The sequence below is a fragment of the Anopheles ziemanni genome, chromosome 3 (assembly GCF_943734765.1).
Source record: "Anopheles ziemanni chromosome 3, idAnoZiCoDA_A2_x.2, whole genome shotgun sequence".
NCBI lineage: Eukaryota > Metazoa > Arthropoda > Insecta > Diptera > Culicidae > Anopheles > Anopheles ziemanni.
In genome coordinates, this window is record NC_080706.1 from 54,551,461 (window position 1) to 54,578,917 (window position 27,457).

General features: G+C 43.7%; 1 protein-coding gene across 1 annotated transcript in view; it reads left to right on the top strand.

Moving 5' to 3' along the window:
* Positions 1 to 27,244, top strand: part of LOC131285018 (collagen alpha chain CG42342) — a 94,418-nt gene extending 67,174 nt beyond the window's left edge. The window contains exons 7-16 of the mRNA XM_058313879.1: positions 472 to 540; positions 5,333 to 5,512; positions 5,610 to 5,715; positions 5,839 to 5,927; positions 14,111 to 14,458; positions 14,536 to 14,745; positions 14,827 to 14,889; positions 24,126 to 24,206; positions 25,559 to 25,759; positions 27,086 to 27,244. Coding sequence (XP_058169862.1) covers positions 472 to 540; positions 5,333 to 5,512; positions 5,610 to 5,715; positions 5,839 to 5,927; positions 14,111 to 14,458; positions 14,536 to 14,745; positions 14,827 to 14,889; positions 24,126 to 24,206; positions 25,559 to 25,759; positions 27,086 to 27,244 — 1,506 coding nt within the window. The remainder of the gene's footprint in view (positions 1 to 471; positions 541 to 5,332; positions 5,513 to 5,609; positions 5,716 to 5,838; positions 5,928 to 14,110; positions 14,459 to 14,535; positions 14,746 to 14,826; positions 14,890 to 24,125; positions 24,207 to 25,558; positions 25,760 to 27,085) is intronic.
* Positions 27,245 to 27,457: the final 213 nt, after the last annotated feature.

Here is a 27,457-nt window from a genome sequence, read left to right on the forward strand (position 1 = left end):
AATGCCTCCAATCAGTCCGTCAGTCCGAGCAGAACGACGCTGCAAGCGTTCCCACGGATTCCACGGATTTCAATCTCAACGGTCCGTGTTGCCATGTGTACCGCGTGGAGGATGGGTGTGAGTGTGTGACTGCTGGTCCGGTCTGATTGACCTTTGTCCTTTGTTAGTGATGCTTCTGCCGGCGCTCGTCTTCGACTCTTACCGCCAGTTTCCTTTTCCTTTGGTGTTTTTGCGATGCAATTTGCTCTTCGTTGATTACGTAACCTGTTGTCTTACTTACCTCCTGAGCTCCTGTCGTCGGTCACCTTGTCGCCTCGTTTCGCGGCGGGATGTTCCAACCAATCTTGTTATCCTTGCAATCCTTGCTTTCGTGCCCTTGCTAACACAATGCCCTCGGTTCCTTTTCATCGGCTCGCCTCGAAACAACGCGCACCGGAACAACAACCCGCCGAAAACCATCCACCAACGTAGGGATTAAAGCGATCCGTAACGACACTGCGCGGCGGCTCGTTAGGTTATGCGGAAATCGTGGCCGTGAAGGTATATTGAGCGTATTTTTTCCACCACTTCTCTGCGTGTTTTCCACTCACCGGTTGGGCTGATCTGGCCGTTTTTGTGCACTCACATTCGCACCTTTAGATGTCGTACTTCCGTAGTGACCGGTGTGCCCGTTGGCAGCACCTAAGGCTAGCACCGCTAATCCTCGGCATCAATAGTTTGGTTTCGTTTGGTTTTTCTTTTTCTATGTTTGCATGCCACAACCGTTTTCCTCATCCCGCTTTATCACGCAGCATTTCAGCCGACTTCGATCTCGATCGCAAACGCGCACCACTCTTTTGCGGAATTGCTGATCCGGTTCGAAGGAGTAGGATTAGCACAACCCCCGCGCCTCTGCTGAATTGGCTCGACCAAACCGATCATCACTGCCACCGGAAGCACGGGTTTTCGCAGGGTGTTCGGTTGTGCTGGTGTTGGTAGCCCATCGTTTCGTAGCGTAGTGATCCGTAGCGTTTGGTGTAGTTTCAGCGCGATTCGTGTTGGTTGCTTTCCCTTATCGCTTGCCTAGCGTGCGTAAGTTGTTGTTTTTTCACCACCTGTCCACCCCGACACCATCAAGAGCTGGCCGCTCGTATGCCTGTTTAGCTTTGGTATCGTATCCCGCCAGTATACTCGGGAGTAATCCCGGTTTCAGGCCGGTTGTTATTATTAAAATCTCCAGTCCACCTTTCCCAATCCCGAAACACTGGATTGTCTGCAGTCGAAACGTCGAATCGAAAGTCAGACGGTGGCAAGTCAACAATGTTCTGTGATGCTTGAAAATCAACTGCACTGTGGGAATGCATTTGTAAAGTGTTCTTTAAAGTTTGAATAAATTATTTCGGTAATATTACCGTTTGATGTCGAATGGTAGAGAAAATGAATGTCTTATACTTGTTTACTACAGTCAAGATCCATTTTTATAAACTGACTTATCCTCATACAAAGTTTTTCCATCGATAAACATACCTTAACTAGCTGTTTTACCTAAAAGTGATTGAGTAAGTCCTTTCGGTTACGTTTATTACCAGAGAAACGTCAAATAAGACTATCTTCAACACTCAAAGCCATCAAGAAAACGAAAATTATCCGAAAGAATATCTTGAAAAATTACAAATTTTAAAAATTTACATTAATTTAAATTAATCTAGTTCCATAAAATTGTGTAAATTAACAAGTTTAATTCTTTATGCATGAGATAAATTCAAAAATTGATGGTAGTCAAATAAATACTTAACACAATGAGTAGCAATTTATAATCTCTTTAAATTATGTAAAAAAAGGTGCAATACTGCTTACCAGTAATTTGTTTGTGAATGCAAAACATAATAACTTGTCCCGCTCGCTACAACATACCACTGTGCAAGCTGGCAAAGCTGACCACATTAAAGACCGTGTAAAGTATGGATTTAATATTAACCACCTTCCGAGCACCGCTAAATCCCACTGCTTGAGCCATATACGCGTACGGCGGGCAGTAGTTACTTTTTATCCTACAGTGGCTCGTAACTTCTACTCGAGCTGCTGGAAATATTCCCATGTTGATAAACGCTCAGTAAATAGCCAGCGAAGTTGAAACAACTACTGCGTGCAGACTTTTCCCTCCTGCAAACTAAAAAGAAAGTAGTATAACAGTAAAATGAAAATCTCGTTCGGATCTCCCGGTCCCACGTCGTCGAGTTTGTTTAGGGAAAATGAACAAAGAAGCGTAGTGCATCGTAGAAAATTTGATACAGAACAACGGAGTAACGACAGGACGGACCAGATGGAGCAAAGAAGAGTGTCTTCGAAGAGGGACGAGTATTTTCCCCGTACCGACCGTGGTTTGTGGGTATGCCGGAAAAGCGTATGCGTCTGTTATGTTTTGACTTTAATAAAGCATCACCACAGGACATTCCGTCCACGGGTGTGTCGCATTGTTCCCTTGCGCCCTAATGGTCAAGTGTCGGTCAGGGGTTAGGCCACTGGCCGAGACTGTTGTTTTATTGTATGTTTTTAATTAAAAGCAATATTTTATTAAGTTTTTCTGCTCCTCCCTGCGGAGCCAGCAGCAACACATGGAACATTTTCTATACACTTTCCATCAGCGCCCGATCCATGGGAGTCCTTTTTTGCGGCCCTGGACACATTCCATCACACAGCATACACCAGTGACTTGCTTTCGTGAATGTTTACTTTTCCTTCGGGAGGTTTTTCCATGGTAGTTTTCGGTTTGGCTTTCGGTTTGAGCTGCTTACGGTTGCCAGCGTTACTTCGGGACCAGCTAGGTACATTCCGACAGCGGATGAGAACGGACCCAAGCTGGGAAAAACTTTTTCCCATTTCAATTCACCTCCGAACGCCATTCTGTATTATTGAATTTGACATTCGCCGAAGCTTGGACGCTGAGTGCGAAAGTAAAGTGTGCGGACAAATTCGCCAACAAACGTAGAACCGAGCGAATTGTGGATGTAATTTGTGCTAAACATCTGGAAATTAGTTGACATTTATTGGCCACAGCGATCAAAGGGCAGGCTGGGACGATGGTACCGAAGAATGGTTTTTCCACCCTTGTTGAAGGACGAGGGTTCACCGCAAGAATGCTAAATTTATTATCTACACTTTCCTTTCCCTCTGTTTGTTTGTTCTGTTAACAATTAGTGTATATCTTTTTTCTCTCTCCCGTTATTTGTTTCTACAACGATTTTCCCCAAAAATTTCCCTCACACCCCACCGACACACCAACATCTGCGCACCCTGTCTCACGCCACGACCTTCTCCGCTACACCAACTGTTCCCCTTTGCACCGATTCGGATAAAACCCATTGCTGGACGCTCTCTGCTCCAGGATCTGCAAGCAGCGGGTCACAATGTGTCCGCTGCCAACATCATACAGCTGAAGGTAAGTCGTCCTGGTGAGCAGTTCACCTCAGCTGGCCACCTCTCCTTCTTGCAACTGGGAAAGGGGCATACAAAGAGCATCCGGCATCGGGACTTTCATCATCAGCTTCTCAGCTCGCTCAAGTTCGCTTGGTTGACATGACGCTTTTGGTTTCGAACAAGGGGTACAAGGAATTCTCTCATACACATTCATCCTGTATTTTTCACGATCATCCATTTTTGGTTTAATTTAAGCCAATTATTTTCTTGTGTTGCAGAAACAGCTCCTCAGTTCAGATCAGCGAATGTTTTGTAGCGTAATTTATTTTCGTGGTAATTGTGCTGAATTCGAATAGCATAGTTTTCAATGAATTTCAAAGTGACCTTTGTTAAATTTAATATTTAATTAATTCCTGACATCAAAAAGTTTCCTTAAACATCCATCCTGTATTTGTAAGGATCATGCTTTTTCGTTTTAATTTGTACATGTTTTGAAACTTTTTTTTTAGTTTGCGTTTTTGTTTTCTTAAAACTACTGAGTTTAGATTAGTGGATGTTTAGTTATGTTTTTGCATTTTAGATTCAACTTTATAAATTTACTTTAAAAATATTCATTCATCAATCTTATTTTCAAAAGAATGTACATTTAATTTCAATCAAACCAGATCCTCGTGGTACTTTCGACTCATTTTCAACTTAAACTGAATTTGGATCCTCGGGAACGTCATTCTTAGTGCGGTATTCGTCTTGGGTTTTCTCAACATTTACTATTGCATTCATGTGCTACTCATATCCTTTGGCTTTGGCTTGGGAGACAAGCCACTCGCAGTTGCGTTCATTACCATGTGGGAAGTAATAACAAAGGACTTGTGGCGAAAGAAGGTAACGCTTGAAAAATTGTCTAATCCTGTATCTTTCGCATACAATTTGTTACGTTTATGGCGCGAGCTTCTATCATTTCAACTCTTACGCAATTTATCCTCCAACAAATCTTCACAGCTGCACGTCGTTTTATGCTGCATGTTTGCTTGCTCTGCACTAGGCTGAGCACGGTACGAATGGTAGTGCACATCCCGTTGCGTAGTACGTAGTTGCATGACCTGTATGTTCTAGCGCTTCCCGTGGGCGCACGTAAGCGCTGGAGGACACTCGAGCTCCCGCTAACCACAGCCGAACCGACCGCGCGAAGGAGAAATGAAATAAAAATTGTTGTACACCTCTCACCACCAAGTGTGGGAGGCAAGATTTGTCTGGCCGTCCAACAAGCTCGCCGGAGCCCTCTTCACGACGCGGATGGATGGATGGACGGATGGTCTTGCATCGCCCGGACTGATGAATGATAACAACCGGGCAGGGAAACAAACAGAAGTGACAAGAGATGGGAGACGAAAAAAGAACGGCAAAACACTAAAAGGAACGGTCGACGTGAAGAGGGAGAAGACACCTACAATCCCTAACTAGAGATATCGCAGACACACACACACACAAACAACTGCAATAGTCGGCAGAGGATCGCCGGAAGCACGTGGCTGTAGCTCCGTCATGTCAAGTGGGCCAATGACAGGTGATGCTCTGCCTCTCCACGGTGCGGTTACCACTTGTCACTGCGTTGACATTTTGTCATCTCAAACAAATTGTACAATCTGCAACCCTGTCCTGGCGACTGCGTACGACATCTGAGCGACAACCAAGACAACCTTAGAGGGTCATCCATCTAACCATCCATCCCGTGTGGCTCCGGGGCGAAAAAAGAAGTTTGTGGTCCTTCAACCCTTCCTACGACACGCGCTCGTGTACAACCGGTGTTCGGTCGGTCAAGTGGAGCCCTCCAGGGGCGAGCTCGAGTGGCTGCCGACACGTTGGCGCTGATTGCAACCGAATCCTCTTCTACGTGCTGCTGCGAGAACGCTAATTTGATTCGTGACACCTTCCACAGGGTGAACCGGGAGAGCCGGGACCGCCAGGACCGCCGGGACCGCCGGGAGCTTCGGGTGCGATCGGACTGGACGGACGCCAGGGGCCGCCGGGTGATCCGGGCCCGAAGGGCGAACCGGGTCCGCCCGGAGAGAAGGGCCCCGTCGGAAATCCGGGCACACCGGGACTGCCAGGAACGAAGGTATGTTACAGCTCATAAAAGGAACATTTATCTTCCCGGCGGGACGTGATTCATCGTCGATTCGTTTTTCTTTTTCGTTTTGCTTCGATGCCTCCAGGGTGATCGTGGTGAAAAGGGAGATCGAGGGCTTACGACGCACTTCAAGGGCGACCAGTTCCCGGCCGGCATCATCGAGGGACCGCCAGGACCACCTGGACCTCCTGGTAAGCCCGCAGTGGAAGCAGTGTTTTCAATGACTTAACATAAACCTCATTGTTTCATGTAGACATTTATTTCTTACGTCAATTGCGTCATACTGAAGTAAATTGTTTTAATAAACATTGCAGGTCCCCCTGGTGAAAAGGGCGACCCAGGACCGGAAGGACCCCCAGGACCTCAGGGTGAAAAGGGACCCCGCGGCAAACGAGGCAAACGAGTAAGTGGAAATTAAGGGCTCATTATTGTCTACTCCTCGCCGAAACAATTCACGCGAAAATATTTATCAACGACTCGACTGGTAGGACTTAAGGGACGACCGAACCGTCAAACGAACCAAAACATGAACATTCGAGACGTAAACGTTCCCTGACAGCACATTCAACGGATGCACTTGCATTGGAAGCACGATTCGTTAAATTTGCATGCCTGCATGATGGTTTAGCATTTCAAACGCCATAGTAATCAAACGTTGATTGGAAAGCCCACTAACTCCACACCGGCTCGAGCTAACCAGATATCAGTTGCTGTACATAGTAGTGGTACGTGTTTGTTTGCATGCCGATTTTGGATTCCGTTTTTCCAGCGCACCAAACTTCGATTTCGATTCGGGAAAAACATCGTCTCACCCCTTTGCCGGGCTTCCGAGGCTTAAAACAGGCAGGACAACGAAAAACCTCATCGCTCTCGAATCGGCCATAAAATCACACACATATAAAACAAGATGAAAACGATAAATTTTGACACAAATGGAAATGGTTGGCACTGGTAGGTGGAATGCAATATGTATTGTGTGAGTGTGTGTTTGCTTTTTTTAAGATTCCACGCGTCGTCGAGCTTGTTTGCCAAACCGTTTCGTGGCCCGGGCATTATGGGTTCCGAACGATCAAACGCGGAAGCGCTTGTCCCCGAGGCGCACGGAACACAGAACAAACACGAAAATCACCATCAAGTGTGGCGATTTCGGGCCACAGATTGTATTTCTTCCCGTTGCGGCCATCGCCATGTTTTTGTGTTTTTGTCGCTCGGCTATTGCGCTCTGGCCGCTCGAGGGTTGGGCAATAAAAATTGTATTTAATTTAATTGGATTCTTTGCGATGGCGCTGGACGGCAGCAGCACGGGCTACGACACGGAAAATCGGAGCGAATAGGAAAGGAGTATTTTACGTGTCCTAATGCATGGTGTGAGTGTGGACGAAATATGCCGTAATATATCTTCTATTTTATTTCAACACTGATACTATAGTCGTTGGTTTGGGGAGAATGCAATGTCTCATTCCATGTGACCGGCCACGCACACGCTTATCTCCATTCTGGGATCATGCAGCTGATACCGGATACTCTGGAACGATTGACTTACCACCATATTGTTTCTCCTAGGATCTTAGTTTATGGTGAAAAACCACAAATCACGCTGGGTCTCTTTTTTCAATTAGTTATCTTTTTTACAACATGTTCATTCGTCCCATTTCTTCATCGATGCATGAAAGATACACTTCATCCACGTTGGTCCAAGCGAACCCTCGGAATCGAACGGAATGGTTTACTTTCTCTCATCGCCACACATCAAAGGACCTTCCAATCAGGACCGAGCGATACTAATCCCGTCGGGATGCGTTACCCTTCCCCGCCTTCATTCAGGCCTGAGTGATGCGGCGAGCATAAATTACATCGGACGGCATCGCTACATCATTAATGCATGCGCCGACCGAAGCATGGCGTGGACCGTTCCAGTGTTGGCGCGTCGGCCGTGAACATCGTCACACCGCCATGCATGACTGTTTTTCCCTCCTGACGTGTAATACAGCTTCATCAGCATCAGAATAATATCATCGGTCGGTGTGCCAGTGCGTGGAAAAGCGTCGATACGATAAGCAGCGACAAATAGGTACATAATGTTGTAACGCCATCGTCGAGGAGAGCGTAGCCTTCAGTTCGCGTGAATCATAATCCTGCATCCTTTCGTGACATGAAACATCACACATTGCTACCCATTACGGACAAAAGAAGGAACTTTCATGCAACGTACTGCTCTTGGTTTTTACATCCGACATGGTATTTCTAATTTACATTGCATGAAAGGAATTGAAACGTTTGTTTAACATCATAGTTCGAGAAAAAAGACAATTTTGTATCATGTGTGTCACTCATCGAATGAATCTCATTAAATGTTTTTTTATTGTATGACTCATAACAGTGATGCAGTAGATAATACAATTTTCAATATGAAAAAATTTTATAATTTCACTATTTTTAAAACATCTAAGATTAACTATGATTTACATGTTTGCTTATAATGAAGCATTGATATTTTCAACTTTTCAAACAATATTTCAACCACTTATTACTTGTGATTGTGGACATTGGAACACAACTTTCGTAAGTAAAGTTACCCACTCAACATCCTACTGTTCCGGGGTAGTTCAGTGGGATGCACGTTTGATGAAATTTTCCCGACCAGACGACCAACACCCATAAATAATTTAGGTGCTTCGTCGGTCGTTCTGTAAAACAGGATTCGCTTGCCACCGCTTGTTTACATGTGTGTACATATTTATTTTATCTGTTTATTTCTGCTCAGTTTGCACATCGACTCGGTGAGCATAGGAGCGCGAGCTGAATTGAAGGAATTTTCCCGCTGGCTTTTCCAAGCGGTTTGATATTGAGAATGCGAATATTACCGGTAGAAGTAGAAGTTAGCAGAGCGAATGTTTGCTTGTTCGCTTGATCGAACCATGTATTCATAGCATTTTGAAGAGTCAAATGATATACCATTTTCCACACCTTTCAATGAGAGCTTAATTTTGATAAGCTTTATTGAAAAAAGATGCAATTCCACAGAGGAGAACTTAATTTTGTTAATCAAAACAAACATTGTTAAAAATGCTTATACTAGTATCGACACAACGATTCATTGTTTAACAATTGATCACACAGACTTGCAAAAAGTACAAAACAAAGAGATAAACATTTCCACGAGTGAAGCCTTATCCGTGGAGGACAAAAACCCAACGGGCGCTTTTTTCTCCTCCGCTCATCCAACCATGCCGATTGTTTGGACATTAATTAAAATAGAGCCAACACCAAAGCCCCGAACGTACCACAACAGCTTCGGCAATAAATAGCGTCAGCGGTCGAAGCTTTCCCGGGCCCAGTGAAAAGCGATCAGGCGTAAACCGGCTGACGGTTGACCGATTCCGGCCCGGAAAACGAAAAGCCACCGGATGTGAGCAAAATTTCGCGCCCTCCACGAGTCCTCTTCCCCAAAAAATAAAGAAACGTCCGACCGTGCCAAAGAGTGGCACCGTTCGTATTCAATCGATGTACGCCAAAAATATGCGATTTTCCATCCGAGTCGATTGTTGGGCATCGGAGTCGAACCGCTTGACCCATAATTTGCCCGGATAAATTGTGTGGTTGGCTGAAATTAGAAAAGCCCGCTGACCTGCACCTTCGCGCGCCGTAGTTGCACCGTAAATGCTTAATCTGCTCCCACCAAACCGGCAACAATGCACCCGCCGGGGCTTAACTTTCACGGCGAAACAAGTGGTCGAATGCAATTATGCAGCTCGATGGGTTTGCCGCTGTTCAAACGATAGTCAAACCCCGGTGCAACCCTCGAAATGGCCGATTGGTTTGCAATCGGCTGTATTTGTGCAATCGGTACCACCCTGTTTGAATAAAGGCCCATTTGTTTGGCCCGAATGCACATGCACGAATTGACATGATGGAAATTCATAATTAAATTTTACCTATCAAACAAATTTGCTGCCCTCATCGATTAGCCCATCATTGTGGAATTTGTGCAGCACTGGAAAATTTCCCTCGCGCTTTACTTACAAGTTGTTGCTCGCTTTGTTAATATCTTACGTATCAGACGAGCTGAGCGCGTAGCATAATAATTTTCAGGTGGAAAGATTATTTCAAACTGCAAATAAATTTAAAAGTGAATGCCAGCAAATTTACTTACGCAGCTTTTATCTTCATGTGAAATAGAAATGCGAATGTTTGAAAATCTGCCAACTGAGTAGAAAAATGGAAGCTTCATTTTCAATCGTTAAAGAATGTCACTTGCTTACGAGTCTTCTTACACAAAAATACTGTGCTAGACTTTCCTCTATTTTGTGCTTTTCGGCGATGCAACATTTCCTTAGGACATGTCAAATTACATAATTTTCAACGTAGCAGGAAAACATAATATTGTTACACTTCTTGTCACAAACAATTTCTTCTATCGTACCTTTTGTTTTTAATGTTTAAATTCACTAATTTTCGACTTCATTCTACACCCCGCCTCCAACATTCCATCCCCTTTCGCTGCATTCTGGACCATGCTTAATTTGATACATTTAGCCAAACTTTATGTGGTCCGCCAAAGCGGGCAGAACCGTTAATGACGCGTACCATTATTTCGACTTGTATTTAATGCATCCACCAGGGGTTGGGCTGCATTGTAATGACCGCTTTGCCTGGTCGCCAATCCCCAACATTTTGCTACCCCTTTACCAAAAACCGACAGATGTTGAAAGGATGATAACGTTACGTTAGCTTTGAAATATTCAAGGAAAAAATCCCATGGAACCACTCGGAACAAATCCGCAAAACCACTAACGATCGGGAACCGCACTGCCCGCGTACTCGTAGTGACAGGCACTCACTTTTCATCGGCCACGAGTTGGACACGCTACCCCGCATTCCCGATCTGGCATTACTGTACGTGCTCCAATCCAGCTTCCCCAGCCGCAGTTCGCCTCGCAAATAGGCTCCGGTGAGCTGGCGGACGCAGTACGCCAAAAGCAGCGTCGCGTCCCGAGGATTTATGCTATCGATAGTGTTTTGCCAATTTTCGCAAACCCGTGTGTGCTTGTGTGCGCACAAATACGGGCATAAATTACCGACACAATATGCCCAGCTTGTGGTGCAACGTGATCGCCGGCCGCCCATCGATTGCCATCGAAAGCCATCGGCTCTAGGGAACGCTAGGTGCGGAGAGGATGGAGCCGGTTACAACAAAGGGACGAGTGGAGAAGCTGGGGAAGCAGTTTTCCAATCGGCCACAGTTTGGCCGACGTGACGCACTTTTGCGCTTCGCGCTATCGATAAATTTCCCGCGGCTATGATTTATTCAATTTTTCGCATTCTGCAAATCCCGTCCCGCAGTCGGACAATCCCGGCCCAAAAGCCTTTTGTGTAATTCCTTGCCTTGTAGTTAGATGTCGAAAGTTCGCCGCCGCTTACACGTGGTTCGCATGAAAAATAAAAAGGATCCGTGCAGCACACGGACAGTTGTACAACCGAAACGGTTCGCGGTGGACGTGAAGCTAAGAACACGTGTTCGACGTGCTCCGTTAGTATCCTCTCAACAGTTGCGGCTACAACCTTTTTCTGTCTGTGCCTTTTGAAAAATACAGAGCGGAAATAACGCTGATAGCAGGTGGAGTTAACGACACAACGGGAGATTTTTTTTTATCATCGAACGTGTAATATTATTGAATTGCTCATTAAACGCAACGGTACGTAATGACCAACGACGTATCAATCTCTCGACACAAACCATTTTTCTACACGTGTGATGAAAAACTTCATGCAACAACCAAATTCTACAAACAAAAAATGTTTCGGTAAAATAACTCATCTTTTAAAAAAGAAAAACAAATATTACACATTGACCTGGCTTGAGGAGATTATTTCAATCTGTAAACCTCGTTACGAATACCATTCAAACAGGTCAGTATGAACTGCAGCCTGCCGGCATCGATTTACAATTCATGATGCTGCTTTTTAACTCCTTAATTATGTTGCTACGATGCGTATGGAACGTTACATGCTGGAATAAGCACAAAAACTAACAAAGAAACAAATTGAAATATGTGAAGCGAATAAATGGATCTGATTTCACCTGTTTACATTTAACAATGGAGCTGGTTCAATTAAAACTGTTAACTTTTTTTACGTTCGATAACCTGAAATGGGGATATTCAAACGTTGAATTGGCATCAGCTGTGCAACAACAAACAGTGAAAAAATATCAATATTATTTCATTCATATTCGTTGTGTTTTCGGAGGAATTAACAAAATGTAAATGCTCATTTTCTTTTACAAGCTAAGTGCATCAAATTTTAAACAGAGTTTTCTTAATTTTATAGTTATAAATTATAAAAATTTCCCCTATATTTTTGGATTGTCCACGATAGAACATCCAAAATTAGCAATAAGTAATCACATACATGCAGAGTAATTACAATCACATATGTGAAAGGTACCTGTTTGTGTAGAGTATTATTGTTTTATTTTAGCACCTAGTAGCTGTTAACGTAGTACCTCAGCGTTTTGTTCTAATCCTTGCTTCATTAGTTAGCGCACCCTAAACCCTACGCACACCTGCTCTAATCCACCAAGGGAGTATCGGAGAGGGAAAGGAGTAGTCTAGTCCCGATCTCTACCCAAGGTAAGTACCTAGTGCCCTAAGAAACAAACAGGCCTTTCCAACACCTATCTGCATACACATGCACACACAACATGCCTACTCCGGCATGTGTGGACAGCACCCGGCGTTAATGTTGATGGTAGCAACTTCACGCAGCACCCTCGAAAGAACAAATAGCACTTTAGCACCGGACGACGCAGGGGCGGGGTAGTTGTGAAACGCGGAGTCTAACATGGACGAGGAAAAGACACATTCGATTAACGCCTGACAGTCGTTTTCCCGGCCCCTGCCGGTGGAAAGCAGCACGAGGAAGTGTCCTCCAACAGTCGGGGACGACGACACGGATTACCAGCGCCATGTCGGCATGTCGTCCGGATGGCGTGGAAAGTTATTTTCGCCCCATGTCTGGCGGACGGCGCGTTTGGAAGATTGCGTGTGTCAGAGGGATTTTGTGTCTGTCGCGTAAATGCGCGATTTCGGTGTCTTCCCGGGGTGACGCATCGTAACATTCCGAGCTCCGGCCCTGCATCGGGCGCGTGATGTAGTGTGTGGACAAGTGTTCCTCGCATACCAAATGACATTACAATGATCAGATGTTACACGTTGATTCACGACATAATTCATAATGCTTTATATTTAGTTTGCTGTTGAAATTTAAATACGCGCATTAAAATTCATCATTAGGAGTCTTTTTACAGTCTTAGATTGCTTTTAAACTATATGGCATTGGTTGGTTTACTTTAATTTGCATTTCAAACAGGAATCAACACCCTATTGAAACCTGTACATACAAAATAAATAACAACATCCCGAGCAGTTCTGTGAACGCAATGCCGTGTGTAGTCGGAGGTCTCCTAGAATAATTTGTAGTGCGCCCAATTAACTGAGTTGCTTTGAGTAGGAATAAGTTTTATCTAGCTTGAATCATGGATGTAGTAGTTATTCAACACATGGTTTGTTTTACAATAAAGCACGAATACAAAAAAAACTCATTTTCAATTATAAATTGTATTCAATTTACATCTCAAAGAACAGAACTCTTACGTCTTCTCATAAAGGTAATAGTTATATAGTATGTAAAAGATAATAATTTCAATAGATAGCTTACCGAAATCCTATATAATGCTGAGAGGAAAAGTTTTCTTCGTCGATAGTTTTTCGTTTATAAAATTTAATCACAATTATTTTATAATCTTGGGTCGTTGTATCAAATCTGATGTGGTTGACTCAAGTATTCAAATTTAATTTGATTTCTTTGAAGTTCCAATATTTGCCCAAACATAAATAACAACCAACTTTAAATTAGACGATTTCTTTATCGTAACACGTATGTTCCATGTAAAACTTGTAAGTATCTGTCCTTCAATGGTCCGTGTTGATTATAAAAAAAATCAGCACAATGTTAACGAATGCTATAACACTAAAACAATCAAGTCAGGCAAAACATGGCGGCCCGTAGGTGGAACGTGAATATAAATCGTTTGGCAACATCGGTGACATCGGTTCACCTCCATCGTCCGGGATGGGGAGCACGATAAAATTAATCTTTCATTTCCTTTGCCGAGCGTTATTTATGGTTATTAGTGTTTACCTTAATGTAGAGTATTAAAAGGCTTTTAGTAGAAATGGTGTGGTGTGATGATGTGTGGTAGCTGTTGTCTGCACGTTCGTTTTGGCACAAATGTGGTGACACCGGCAGTGCAAAGATCGTGGGACGCCCTCGTAATGACGTGGGTGGCTGCTGCTGTTTTTTGTGCGTGTGTGTGTTTCACGCTGCTGTCACCGCTGTTATAACATCTGCTTTGTTTCTGCTCCTCCGACGACACATTACGCCAACGGAAGCATACGTTCAGTTTGGCGGCCAACGACTTCCCGCCCGGTGTTCGGTTTCACGTGTAGCAATTATGAAGGTTAACAACCCGTTCACTAATCTTTTGCTCTTGTTTGGATCTTCTCTCCCGTCCCGCTCCCAAAGGGCCCCGGTAAGGATGACGACTACGATGAGGCGACCTTGGCTCAGTTCCGTGGGCCCGTAGGACCACCGGGCCCACCGGGACCGCCGGGACGCGACGGAACCAACGGGCTGAAGGGCGAAGCGGGTGAAGTAGGTGCACCGGGATCGCTTGGACCCCGCGGACTAGACGGAATGCCAGGCGAACCGGGCATCGAAGGACCACCTGGACTCCCGGGATACCAGGGACCGCCGGGAGAGAAGGGAGACCCGGGAGATATAGGTCCCCCGGGTCTCATGGGACCGCCCGGCCTTCCCGGACCACCCGGCTACCCGGGAGTGAAAGGCGACAAGGGTGACCGGGGAGACTCCGTAAGTAGCGGCATCTTGTTCGTACTCGTGAGGTCAGAGATTGAAGCGTGTTTTAATGGCGTACGAATGTCTCCCAGAAGTTCAGGAAGATGCGCCGACGACAGGACCATGGCGAAGGGATGGCAGATGAACCGTACCGGGACGTCGTGTATGGACCACCCGGTCCACCGGGGCCCCCAGGACCCCTAGGCCATACCGGACCACCCGGTCCCCGAGGGTACGATGGCAAGAAGGGCGATCGAGGAGAGAAAGGACAGAAGGGCGACTACGGTCCGATGGGACTTCCGGTAAGTGCTTTGCTTTAAAAGATCAGACAACGTTTTTCCGGGAACTCCACTAACCATATCGTGTTTCAATAACTTCATCAGGGTCCGATGGGAATACGGGGAGACTCCGGTCCAGTTGGTCCGGTGGGAAAACCAGGACATCCGGTAAGTTCCGAAGCACTTGCTTTCCAACAAGTTTTCGCAATGTTTTCCACTAACGCTACCAAGTTTTGAATTTGCGTTAGGTGGGATGATCGTTAACAACTATTTCCTTACCACTTCTTACGTTCCCTTTGCCCCGTCTCATTTCATCAATTAACCCCGGTTTTTTGGCTTTCCTGGACGCTACATCACCTTTCCACTCTCTTCCTGCAGGTCTGGGAGTACTAATACGGCTTAGGTTTATCGCTGACGCGCCTCCAAAGTGGAATCCGTTTTTGGCATCTCATCTTTGGGAGCAGATGGTACTAAATTCATCATTGTTTGTTAGCCACTCGTAAACCATTCTTCATGAAAACCAGGAAAATCAAAATCATGAGTTTAATTATCAAAAAGGCTCTCCCACGCCTTTCGTTGTCGCTCCACCACTGCTTAAATGGGTCAAGTTGAATCACATTTTGTTTGCAAATGAACGAGTGGTACGGTGGTTTATTTCAGGAATGCTTAAAAGGAGAGAAAGTTTATTTTTTGCAGTTAGCAAACTTCATTACATCCTCTGTTAAAAACAATGTTTGCACGCTTCCACCACCGCTTATACTACAAACGAGCATTACAAACAACAAAACAGAGTGTTTCAGGCGAACTATAAAAAAAATGTCTAAAATACACAAAGGACGACGGCAAGGAGAAAACAATTAACAGGAAGCTCCTGAAAGGTTGCGCTCGTCCAGACAGGTTAAGAACAAAACACAAAATGGCAAACGCCAGAGTTAAGAGAATTATTGTAGTATTTTTTATAAATGTTTACATAAGAATTCGTCGATCAGGAGTTGATCATGCCGCTCTACGCAGGGAAGCGCAGTATTTGAGGATTGGCAACAGGTACGTTGGAAGGGAGAGCAACGGAGCAGAGGGTTAGATACAGAGAAAATAAACTGGAAAACGAACAACAACTCTCCCTTTCAGCGCCACGTGGAACTGACTCCGTTTACCGGTTGTCCAACGGTTTGTTGCCACTGTTGTTGGTAGTGTTTGACTAAGATTAAGTTTTCTACGCTTCCCCTGCGTGTGTCAAGTACTCTTTACCTACCATTACGAAATTGCTAACGAAATCATTCACATCCTGTCAACCGTCGCCTATCTGTGTCCGTTCGGTATTCAGTGCGGGAAAAGCCATCTTCAAACTTTTAACAATTGCCTTTCAAGCATCTGCACGTTCACTAGGGTAGGATATCTACGAAACAGCCAAACAGTATATACGAGAAGCGAGCGAGAGGAGATTGGCAGCAAACCCAAAACCTGCCGCTCAAAAGGAACGAAAACACAAGAAGCTAGGAAATACATATCCCTCTTTTCGAGTAAACTCCCTTCAACGAAACTAAAAGGTACCCACAAACACACTCTCATTCATACACACACCACACACAAAATCTCACACACTACGCGATATTCACAGTAACTAGTCTATCTTTTTAACTCTCACACTAAAAAAAACCTACTAATGTTCTAATCTAAGAAGATATACAGCGGCAAAAAAGCGCAACATTATTATTATGAACCATTTTGAAACGTCCACGAAGACCCTATCAAATGTCCCATACTTGTCCTAGCGCACGATTCCATCCGAGATTCGCATGCCTTCATACGCACTCTTCAGCTTCATCCCATCCAGCCAACTATCCGGCGGCATTTTGGAACATCGTGGCTGTATCAACTCCGCAGCTCCGATGTTCATCCAAATGTGGCCGCAACCTATCCCGCTCATATCGTTTCGCCTAGTGCCGCCCTAGGCTGACGTTGTTGAATATTAACCTTTTTAAAGGTTCGCTGCGAAACACACCTCCCCACATAGGTGGGAGGGCAGGAAACACGTAATCTGGCGGTGGTTATAATCTACCATTGCTCGTGCCAGAGAACCGTGGACTGTGATGGATGGAGAGAAAGAGAAAGAGAGAGAGAGGAAGTGGAGTGCACGGCCAATACAGAATACGGTAGAAATTCATTAGCTAGGATCAAATTGAATGCAACGTAGGGACATGTGCGGATGAAAAGGTGGCCAGATTAAGCCGGAAAGAGAAAGTTGCACAAATATAGGATACCGTGTTACTCATCCTCAAAGTAGCACACGAGAAATCCTTACACAGCATCTGATCAGATACGCAAGGTAGCACAGGATATGCCGTCTACTTCTTTGGCATGACGTCAATCAATTGACTCGAACGACTGTCGACGATGGTGCAATCCAGTTCGCTATGGTTCATTTAAAGTATACCCTGTTCTGCTTCTGGACAGATCCGTCAAATTTGTCCACGTCGACCCACGTCCTTGACGTCCTTCGCAGGAAGCGCTTCATTCGTTACAACCACTTTAAGCGTTGACATTTGCTGTCACTTGCGTTACCACGTCGTTCTTGTCGTTGAGGAAAACAACCTGCCTCCTTCGATATCCTTCCGCCTGAGGCATTAAAGCGTGTTCCACCATCATCGGTTGAATACGACACGTATGCGCCATCGATTGGCATTTGATTCCCGCCGACTGGAACCGTTTGATACACCTGGGACATTGGGTGAAAGCACCGCCCTCAATTCATTTGGCCCTCAACTTCGATAGATTCGACCTCTCCCGAAGGCGCTAAGGCTGTGGCACATGTTACAGATGTGCTATTATCGATGCCACTGGTCGGCATCGTCGTAGCGAGGAAACTCTCTTCTTTGGTGTGAGGTCGAATAGCCACCCGGAATCACTTCCGGAAGATCAGTGACATCAGCGTGGCTACGTTTTCGGAAGGAACGACTACCAAAAAGGAAAAGGCACGGAACGGTGTAGCCTCAATGTTGCCGGGGAAGCTACTTCATCGAATCTTCCACTACTTCTGAGGTCGTTCGAACTTACGTCGAAGCTTCGGGCTCTTTGAAACTCTGCAGCGGACCTTCCTGATTAAACTTTAAAGAGTTCCGCACACGATCCTTCCCTTATCTCGATGATCCTATTGCACTTTGCCACGAAGCGGCGAACGAAGCAGTGGCGGTTCGAAACTTTCTTATTGGAAAATCGCCCGCACATACCGACCGGCCCTTGAATCCTAACCGAACAAACAAAGCTAGCCCCAACCAGATCCTCCCAAACCCTCCTTTCAACGCGATAAGACAACCCGATGGCGACGTATCGACATCGCGCCAGATTTCATTGAGTTTCCTCCCCATCCCTTACTCTGCTCCATCGACAGATTTTGGGAAGTGTATCGGATTGGCGAAGGAGCAAAACCCCAGGCCCTGGGATGCACGCTAGGACGAAAAGCGCTGGCGATCCAGGGATGGACTTCGGCGCACCGTCTGCGCCATGTTGCCCGGAAGCCGGAAGTATCTTGTTGAAAACTGATAAATATTTGAATCAACCAACCGTTTGGAGTGAGATCTTCAGGGAAGCTGCCGGTGGCCGGTGGATGCCGAGCGTGGACGGTTTAATATTTAATGATTGCAGCCATTCTGTTTTCTCCGCCAGTTTTGTTTTCCTCCTTTTTTATTTAAGATAAAACTGATGGAACTTTTTAGCTTTCGGCGCTATCGGAAACCGCTTCGAAAAACCGACCGCAGCTTAGCGATGCGAGTCGGAAAACTCATAACCATATGCCCAAAAAGGAAGGAAAAACTACCTAATCTCAACCCGGTTCGCAGAGCTTTCCTTTTTTTCTTTTCACTTCTTGTTATACTCGTATATTTCACCACAAAATCTTCGTTCCTAGAGAAAGTGACCTCCGTCAAAGAATGAAAGATTCTTCCTGTTTTATCGCATAAAAAAAGCAATCGACTTTTCACTTCCTTCCTTCGTTCGGGAAAGTGAGGTAGAGGGGTTGGAAAACTTCACAAGGGTGATGATGCTTGGCAGTAACAATTTTCGTGTGCGGGGATTCTCTTCCGGTGTCGTCTCGTGCTGCGTATCACCACACTGGAAATCCACACATACACGCGCACACGTGGCACGTCCAGCGGTGCATGGAGCGTGGAGAATTTTTACGATTTTTTTGCTTCTTCCCTCAACCGACCCCAAAACCGGTTCACCCAGTGCCCCAGTCAAACGGGCGAGGAGCGGGGAGAAATACGCCATCAGTTTTTAGAAGCCAAACCAGGGCCAACCGATGGGAGACAAGTGTGGCACGCTCGGATCGTTGCGATCCGGTTGAAAAGTTGGCAAACATATGTTGGCAATAATTGGCTTCGATCCCGGTCGGTCGTAAATAATTGGCTTCGACGTTGCGGAAGGGGTTGGAAAAGCGCCCTCACCCACCGTCCCGCTCCGTCACCGTAACGAAAAGTTCGTGCATGGTACGTTCCTCAGTATCCGGATCGGTTGGATTCAGTTCGGGAAGCCGCTGTCCACGAATTGAATGTATGGAGTTTTCGATCGAATTCCGATGGAAACGGGTCATCGACGCTTGGCTGGCTTGGTTGGGGGGTTTCCAACTGGCGAAAAATTAGGAAAGAATTTGAGGTGGTAAAATATCATAAAACTGCTCATCCACGTGTCGATGATGCGTGCGTGAGGGCTCGATTTTGGTCAACTCCTAGTTCCATCCGTTCCGGTCGGTGCACGTTGGTCGAACGCCGCGATGGAATTGTATAAAATAGTAATTAAGCTAGCGAGATGCTGTACAGGAGTGAGTCTCTAAAACTGGCCGAGCTGAATAGCAGAAACAAAACCTAATAAGACAAACGTCATCTCTCCATCCTGCAACGTCCAGCGCATTTATGACATAGCAGCGTCCGAGAATTTCCACACGTTGCAAAATGATGAAGAAATTGAAGCTACCATCCATCCGACAGCATTTATTGATTGCGTTCCCAGCGTAGGTAATAAATTAAAGTGAACAGATGACTCCAGGGTGCGAAGGTCTATTGCGAAAGGCAAATGAAAACAGATTTTTTTGTTTTTTTGAATATTATACAACTCTATGTACATAGTCGAGTATAATCGAACCGAAAGGTAGAACATAACATTACGAGTGGTAAGATTCCAGAAGGCGGTAAGCCCTAAGGCTGAGCAGTTTGCGATGAAGTAAGGACAACTGAATGCGCGCAATGTAGCGAAGGAAGTCACATCCGATGCCAACAAACAATAACAGCGTGGAGACAGACGCAAGATAAAAACCATCATTATGCATTAAGTGAATTAACAAACAATAAAAAACAAACACACAAACTGAAGAGAGAAAACAAAAATACGAGCCGATTTGGAGGAGAAAACATAACCTTACAGCATGTGTTGTTGATTTGATTTGGGAAAATGCGTTCGCCTGGTGATTGTCTGTTGCGCTGATTTTCCTGATGCGTTTGAGGAATTTTGCAAATGCTGACGATTTTGTGCGAGAGTTATGCTTCGTCGTTTGCGAATTGTTTAGATATACTGAATAAATTAATTTGCATTGATTTTAACGAAAGTCTTCTGCAACGTTCCACTTCATAGCATCATTCCATTCAACGATTCCTATTCACTCATAAAAGAAAATAATTTGTTTTTTTTTTACCATTACTTTTTTTACCAGTACTGCTTCTAGAGACAAAGTTATCGGATGAAACGGGAAAGAAAATAAGTGACGGATCACCAATTAACTCTTTTTTCGTACTGATTCATATTTGCTTTTAACTCTTACCACGCATCATTTAATAGAACTTCATTTCTGCCAGGATCAGTCATCAGGAGTCAATCATTCCTGGCATATTAAAAATAATTAAATGAATAAAAAACATCAATTCCACAAACTTATTGCCACGCATGCTTGAAGCCAAAGCGCATAAGCCCATTATATTTTATTCATTTTATTTTTAACAAATTATCGTTATTATGGTGTAAAAATGAATGTTTTAAAACTGACAACCTTGCAGGTCAACAAAACATATTCGCATTGAAAACAGTTTGTTCATTTTTTTTTGTTTTTACCACTCTAATAATGAATGTTAATGTTATTCAAAAATGAACGTTGAATAGGATGAAATTCTAATGTGTACAATTTTAAATCGATTTTCAATCGCATACTTCTTGATCAGACTGATATATTATGAGATACGATTTCTGTTACGATGGAAATTAATTTACATTATTCTATCACAGGACGAATCATGTTGAAATGTTTTGCACAATAATTCTATTTTGGGTAAATTCAAATGTTCCACACAATGTTTCTATCGAATACTGTTCCTATCGAGGAAAACTGGATCAAAACCATGGAATGCCCACACATTTTACAATACAATCCACGGCATGGTAAAACAATGCGTCAAACATTAACCAGCGTATTAGCAATGTGGCGTATTTCAGAATCCCAACACGTTGGAGCTTCATTGTATGGCTTTATACGTGCGTAAACATGTTGGATAACAATTTTAATCATGCTGAACAATGAACATTTATTTCCGATCGTCAAACATGATATTTAAATATTTAAATAATCTCCCATCTTCGTTTCATTCTTGTTTGCCCTTCAAGCATCCGGATGATGAGAAATTTGTCCGTATTTGCGAGAAAAGACAATGTTCACAGAAAATGTTTTCTTGCATCGTAGATGCAAGGACGTATTCCTCCTCCATCCAGTGCAATGTGTTCGTGCACGTCTGGCCTCTTGAGCTGTTTCCCACTTCTTTGCTCCGGAAGTGATCCCTGAACCGTACCATTGATGCACTGAAACGCCTTTCAAATGTAACGTTACTCTTTCCAGTCATTCACTCTCATTCATTGATTCACTTCCCAGCACCATCGTCGTCCGTGTGATTGAAGTTCCTTGTCACATTTTTTTCCTCACCCCCGACATCCCTTACCGACACATAAACGCTTTCCAGCCAGAAAGCGACACTTGCGCCACGCCCGCCCTTTCCCGCTTCCCGTTCCGGTAGAAGGAATCAATTGTAAGCGAGCGATTGAAAATCAAATTAGATTTTCTTCATCATTTCTCTTTACCACTTCACTTATCACCCACCCCTGTTACCGGATGATTTTCCATTCTTCTCCGGAGCAGCCTCGATTCCCCCGTTCTTAAGACACTTAAGAGGCTCACATTACATTCCCACGCCACCGCAAGAGCACTTGGTGGCATTTGCGATTGGAAATTGTCGTACCTTCTTGTTTCCAGGAGGGAAGATTTATACTATGTTTTCTAAATAGAACTCTTTTCATGCAAGATTTTGGTCGAGAACAAAAATTCGCTTGATGTAGATTCGTTTGCCTGCATTATTGAGATGCTTCATTAAAAAAAAGCCTTTATTCATGTTCCAAGATTTTCATGTAGTGTATTCTCATTTCCAAGTATATAAGAGGGTTCTAGACACAGTTATATTTGTTGAACCATTTATATGCTTGTATCTGATATCAATTTGTATTTCCATGATATGATGTAGACAGTCTGACTCAAAACAAAAACAAACCACATTTAAGGTGATATGCATTTCGAGCTTGCTATTTTACAGCATATACTTCATTAAATTTAATTTAATATCCTTTTTCTAACGCACCCTAGAACACCTCAACACCGGCTTCTGTCCCGAAGGCTTTGAAATCAATTTAATGAAGCACATTAACATACTTTTTTCCATCGCTAATTAAGTGACTTCGATGGCACATTAAAGTGGTAAAGCCGCAGCCGGAATGATGCATTGAATCAATGAAATTAAACGGTGGAAAGCACAGTGCACGTGGGAAGTTTTGTGGTGCATGCAAACCAAAAAATGGTATTTCCCCATGCATGTGCAGTTGTGTCGCCCTAATCCTACAATAAGTTTACATACTCACACCCGGAAAATCAACGCGCCCTACAATAGCGGAACATTCGAATGCGCGCAACATGAAACGGGACCAGCTCGCGGATTTCCATTTGTTCGAATCGCTTGAATACGTGTGGGAACATTTTCCGGAGCGCTGTTTAATTATCGCGGTCGGCCAGAACAGGACCTGTAGAGCATCCTGCTGTGTCCCGGGCCACACGCCGTCCTTGCCCTCGCCATCCGAGCATGCTGAAGCTTTTGTGGCTCTTTCGGCCATTTACTCTTTTCTCTCGACATCCACGCTTCCTGTCCTCGCACTACCGATGTGTTCGGTTGAACTCGCATTCACTAAAATTTCCCCGGCGTTCGGGCCGCTTTTTGCTAACTCATTTAATTGAAATTATATAATTAATGAAATGAAATGGAATTTTAAAGCACACAGACCTAGCACGCGGGCAGGATGCCAATGTTGGCGGCTGCCGTGGTCTTTTCCGTTTCCTCCGCCTCATTCATCCCCCTCGTCGTCATCGTCGACTAACGCTCGGCTGAACTCGGTTCGATTTTCGGAGGCTCCAGCACCGAACTTGCGGCGTATGTTCGATTCCGTTTCCTCCGATGCAGCCGCAGCCCCGGTTGGTTTTGTTTTACCCGTACGAAAAGTGAACCCAAAATTCCGGTGGCCGATTTTCTGTTTCAATGTTTGCTACTTTCGATCAACACACACATCCCTGTTTTTCCCTGTTTCGTGATTCCGAGACGAGCGTTACATTTAGATTTTCTACCACAAGTTATCCTTTCTTTCCATCGCAACTCACCTTCGGAGGTGAAAAATCGCAAGAAAAAAACTAGAATCACTTGGTAAAGTATGCGGTAATTAAAGAAGTAGATGTAAATGTAAAGCTTTGCCATCACTTTTACCCACCGCCGTGACTCGCTCTTCCCACTATTTCCTGATTGCATCGTGGCTTTCATGAATCTACATCCGCTTGAAAACTTTCTCCGACATCATCGCCTTGGTTTGTCCTTGGCTGGGAAAGGATTCCGCATGCTAAAGTGAACGAGAATAAGTTTAATTTAAATCTTAAGTATACAGTCATTCGAAGCGACGGTGTCTTCAAACCCTTCGATCGAAAATATTTTAACTAACGGGTGTTGAAGGCATGTACAAATATTAATACATTATAAAAAACAACAACATATTTCACAACATTGGTGTTGGAAGACGCTGCTAACGCTTTTCTTACGACGAACCGAGGACAAGGACTTAACGACGACACGCAAGCTTTTGGAGTTCAGGTTTTAGTGGAGCTGGTGTTTTTAACGCTGTATTATAAAAATCACGCAAATACAATCTTTAGTTTCCCCTTCACAAATGCTCAAACTATAAAAATTATTATTAATTGTGTTTCATTTTTCTTCTGTTTTTGGAACTTTTCTTGTTTTGTTTTCTTTTCTTTTGTCCGTTCTTTTTACTTCGCCGCGTTTACTTTCCAGGGACCACCGGGACTGGACGGCATGAAGGGTGCCCAGGGTGAAACCGGCATCAAGGGAGAACGCGGTGATCCAGGACTGCCCGTAACTATGCTTAACTGTCTTAGTAACGTTTGCGAACGAATGGCCCCATCGTCCGGCGACAAGTATCTCCATCAGCCATAGGCCGTGGCGAATGCAAATGAAAGAAAACTCATGCTGCACGTTTCATCGATTAACATACCCCAACCTCCTTGTTTCTACTATCCTCCTAAATTCGATATCCAAGAATCTGCGCATCTACCCTATAAGATCTGTTCTCTTCAGGGTCTGGACTTGATCTGGTTTGTTCATCATGTTAAGCATTTTCTGTTGATCGTGAAAAATTATAAAATTTTGTACTCAAGGAATTGTTACTTAATCTTACCTAACCTCTTCTCAGTGCCATCGGAATGTAGCTCGTCTTAACAAAAACAAAAAAAAAACAACTTCATTTCTCTTTTAACGCATTTTTGAAAACTAAATTTCACATTCTAGTAAGACTAAATGTTTTATCTTTCAAGAGCGATTCACTGAAGGTGAAAAACATTGCCAGAGTGCGGAAAACACTCGACAGATTTCATTCAGCAAGCATGTTGTGCGAGCGCGTGCGTTCGAATGATTCGCGACAGTGAAAAAGAATGACAGATTTCATGTTTTGTAGCCGACGAATGTTGAGATTGCCCGAAAGTAATCCGCGCAGAAGCAAGGAAGCATTTATTTTCCGATCCATCCACGCGAGCCAATGTACAACACTCATTCGAAGGAAAAACACTAAGTTTTTTGTAAATAAACTCACCGAAAAGAAGAACCACGATTCGACCGAATACTTTCATCCGTTCGTCCGTCTGCTCTGTCCACATATGTCTTTAGGATCATTTTTGTTGAATGCTGTTCGTATGTTGCTGCGACATTTGTTGAAGCCCGAATGTGTTGTGTCCCCCTTAAAATTTTATTGCGTGTATAGTTGATTAATGTTGAAAATGGGAAATCTTGTCTTGCTGCTAGTCATTTGGCTGTTTACATTCAAGTTTCAGTTTGCTCGGGTGATTTTACGATTTTCTGGCTTTCCATAAGTATTTTGACATCGGGATTTAAAGTTATTTAAAACGAAATGTGTTCAGCACAACTAAATTCAACGAAAATCAGCTTCAACAGAAACCAACCGTTAATATTCCAATTTGTATGCACACAAAACGAGATCGTAACGTCTATTCGAGCACACGGGTCACACCTCAAAACCGATCCAAACACGGACACCCAAAAGGCTCAAACAATAATCGAAACAAAACCAAAATAAAAACTGTCACATCGAACGATGTCAAACATACGAATGGAAGCCCCAATGCTGCGATGGAAAAATAGGGCAAGCAGTGATGGCTGTGATTTTTCCTTCCCAACTCATCGTCCCACCACAGGGAACGGATGGGATCCCGGGCCAGGAAGGGCCGCGCGGTGAGAAGGGAGGCAAGGGCGATCCGGGTCCGATTGGCAAACGGGGTCGGAAAGGGGACCGAGGTGACAAGGGCGACCAGGGCGTACCGGGGTTGGATGCACCGTGTCCACTCGGAATGGACGGACTACCGCTGCCGGGATGCGGATGGCGGGCACCGAAAGTGGTAAGGATCTGGACGAGTAATGGAGTTTCTTCCGGGAACCTTTTTCGATGGCCTTCGTTTTAGTGCTACAGTGACTGAAAAAAAGCTTTCGAACAACGCTGATTTCTTTGTTTGACAGTACACAATTTTCGCAATGTCTCAAAAATGACAAAACAAGACTTGTCTTCAAATCCAAAGCTGCATACATCTAAAATAAAAATTTCATATTTTTCTGTTCGACTAGTTCAAACAACTAAGTTGAGAATGTTTTTAGTGGTAATTTTGACCACTCTTTTTAACACACTATAATCTTGCTATTTAAAAAAATTAAATCTGTGAAGGGCTGCTTTGTATTATATCTGTTGAATATCTTTTTTTGTATTTTTTTTTTGTTTTTTGTATGCACATCTCCATTAGTTTGGTTTAAAGCAAAACAGACCGAATTTGAGTTCTTTTAAACTTTTATACTTTAAGAATGTTACATAACATAGATCTAAAAAAAATTGTGCGCTAGCAATTAAATATATTTAGCAACATTAAAAACATAACACTATATTTTTGTGATTACAAATGACGACATAAACTGACCTCAAAAAACGAAAATAACGCCAATTTCCATAGTACCCGCATTACGTTTCGAAGCGCGTTCCTAAAAATGAAATATAGAAAAGAAACACTCCATGGAAAATTTAACACCTAAGGTGTAGATTAAGGTTAATTTGTGCCGTTATCTACAGTCTAAAAAGTTTTAATTTTTTTCTGATTTGATATTTGACCTTTTTTTAATTAAAGTTAAAAAGAACTGGACCTTTTTTGCTATAAAAATGTAGATTTCCCTAGCAATTGGTAAAAATATAGGAATTTTAATACATCGTAACACTTGAACGGGCTCAAATTTGATAGATAAATTAAAAAGATAGAAGAAAGTATTAAGAAGCGCCTACATTGAAAATTTTTTCTTTTGTCAAAGTGTCATAAATAAAACAAAATAAACTATACACGCACATTCAGTAAAAATTCAGTAAAAACATCCACTAGTAACACCTTGGAATTCCGAATCCTCACAAGAAGTTGCTTTAAACTATTTACCTCACACAATAAGTTTTGATCATCGATTTTTTGTTTAGGATAAAAATCAATGATTTCAAACTAAACCAACAGAAATAATAGATCGCATAGATAGTTCTAGAACCGATGAAATCAACGTTGTATGAACCCTTTTGCAAGTAACTGTATCTCAGTACTGGAAGATGATTTTTTCCCATAATTGATTTTCTAAAAATCGATGAAAATTGTCCATCATAGTAACACACATTTTTCTTTCCATTCGTCTCCTCCATTGCGTAGTATCAGGAACCGATCATCCCGTCGCCCCCACACAAGGACTACCTGCCGGACGTAACCGGAACCGAGAACGAGAGCGAGTACGTGGAGGAAGAGGACGACGGAGCACCGGAAACCGAGGACTACGAGGAGGAGTACGCGGAAAATGAAAACGGCAACTGAGCAACTTCGACAACCCGATAACCAAAGGACCGAACCGAATCAAAACACAAGCGTATGGAGCAACAGAGGAAGGACAAAAAGTCACGGTTGAATCAGTTAAATTTTACCAACAAACCATTAACATTCCACTTTTCGAGGTCCTTTTTGTTCAACAATTGCGCTTGTATACTACCCTTCCATGTTTTTATTTCGTTTTTTTTCGTTTGTGGTATT